General features: G+C 60.6%; 1 protein-coding gene across 1 annotated transcript; it reads left to right on the top strand.

Annotated features, from left to right (window-relative positions):
- Positions 1 to 667: 667 nt before the first annotated feature.
- EMIHUDRAFT_256813 (hypothetical protein) lies at positions 668 to 979 on the top strand (the record flags this gene model as incomplete). The annotated part of the gene is made up of 1 exon (XM_005765799.1): positions 668 to 979. A coding segment is annotated over one exon (312 nt), but the record flags the coding sequence as incomplete, so codon positions are not given.
- Between the last annotated feature and the right edge of the window lie 18 nt (positions 980 to 997).

Genomic DNA, 997 nt, shown 5'->3' with positions numbered 1-997 from the left:
CTCTTGCTCCAAGAGGTTCCAGAGAACGGGGTAACTCAACAACTCTGAGCTCCCTCCGCGTACGCTACGCTCCCTTCGGAGAGAGACCCAGAGTCTTACCGCGCTCCGGATCCTCTTTAGCCCATCTCTGAGAGTTTGAGTGACTGGCTAGAGACGACGACGACGATACAGCTCATGGCTCTTACGTACATTCCCGTAGGAGGACTCTGCTTACAGGAGGGTTTGCGATGAGGAGCGACCCCGAAGGGTTTCTCGGAGGTTAGTGCACCACTAACCGCCGAAGCGCAAGCGCTGGGAGCAAGAACACTGCGACGTATCGGGCTCATACTAGCACCCCACCTCGCGAGCCGACGTTCTGGCTCAGCGAGGTTGCTGCGGAGCACTCGCGGACCGGTTCTTCTGGTCCAGCGAGGCCGCTGAGTGTCGTGCATGTATGTATGTAGAAAGATGAACAACAGTCAGGCTCGGACTGGACACCAACGCGGTATGGGTGGACGCGGGACAGATGATGACGACACGCACGAGCAACACACAGACACAAACAATGTCGTGCAAGGGAGTAGAAGAGAAAAAATAAAAAACTCCGCGGGACGTGTCTCTGATTGCGTGCCTCCGCATCAGCGCCCTCGCATCGCGTCGCTCGCCTCTCGCTCCCTGGCCTCTTCTCATGGCATCCTCGCTCATCCTCGTCGGCGACATCGGCGGCACCAACTCGCGGCTCCAGGCCTACGAAATATCGCCGGACGACAAGCACACAACGGGGTGTGCGCCCGGCAAGATTATCAAAGAGCAGCAGTTTCTCAACGGCGACTTCAAGGCATTCGATGACGTCCTTCGCGCCTTCCTGGCCGGCCTTGCGCCGCCGTCCGCGGCCTGCCTGGCGGTCGCGGGCCCGGTCGAGCGCAACGCCGTCTCCTTCACCAACCGCGACTGGGTCATCGACGGCGGCGCGCTGGAGCGGCGCTTCGGCATCGGCAAGGTGCGGCTCGTCAACGAC

The sequence above is a fragment of the Emiliania huxleyi genome (assembly GCF_000372725.1).
Source record: "Emiliania huxleyi CCMP1516 unplaced genomic scaffold EMIHUscaffold_5308, whole genome shotgun sequence".
Classification (NCBI taxonomy): domain Eukaryota; phylum Haptophyta; order Isochrysidales; family Noelaerhabdaceae; genus Emiliania; species Emiliania huxleyi.
The sequence above is the reverse complement of the archived record's forward strand: the minus strand, read 5'-3'. Positions and strand labels throughout refer to the sequence as shown.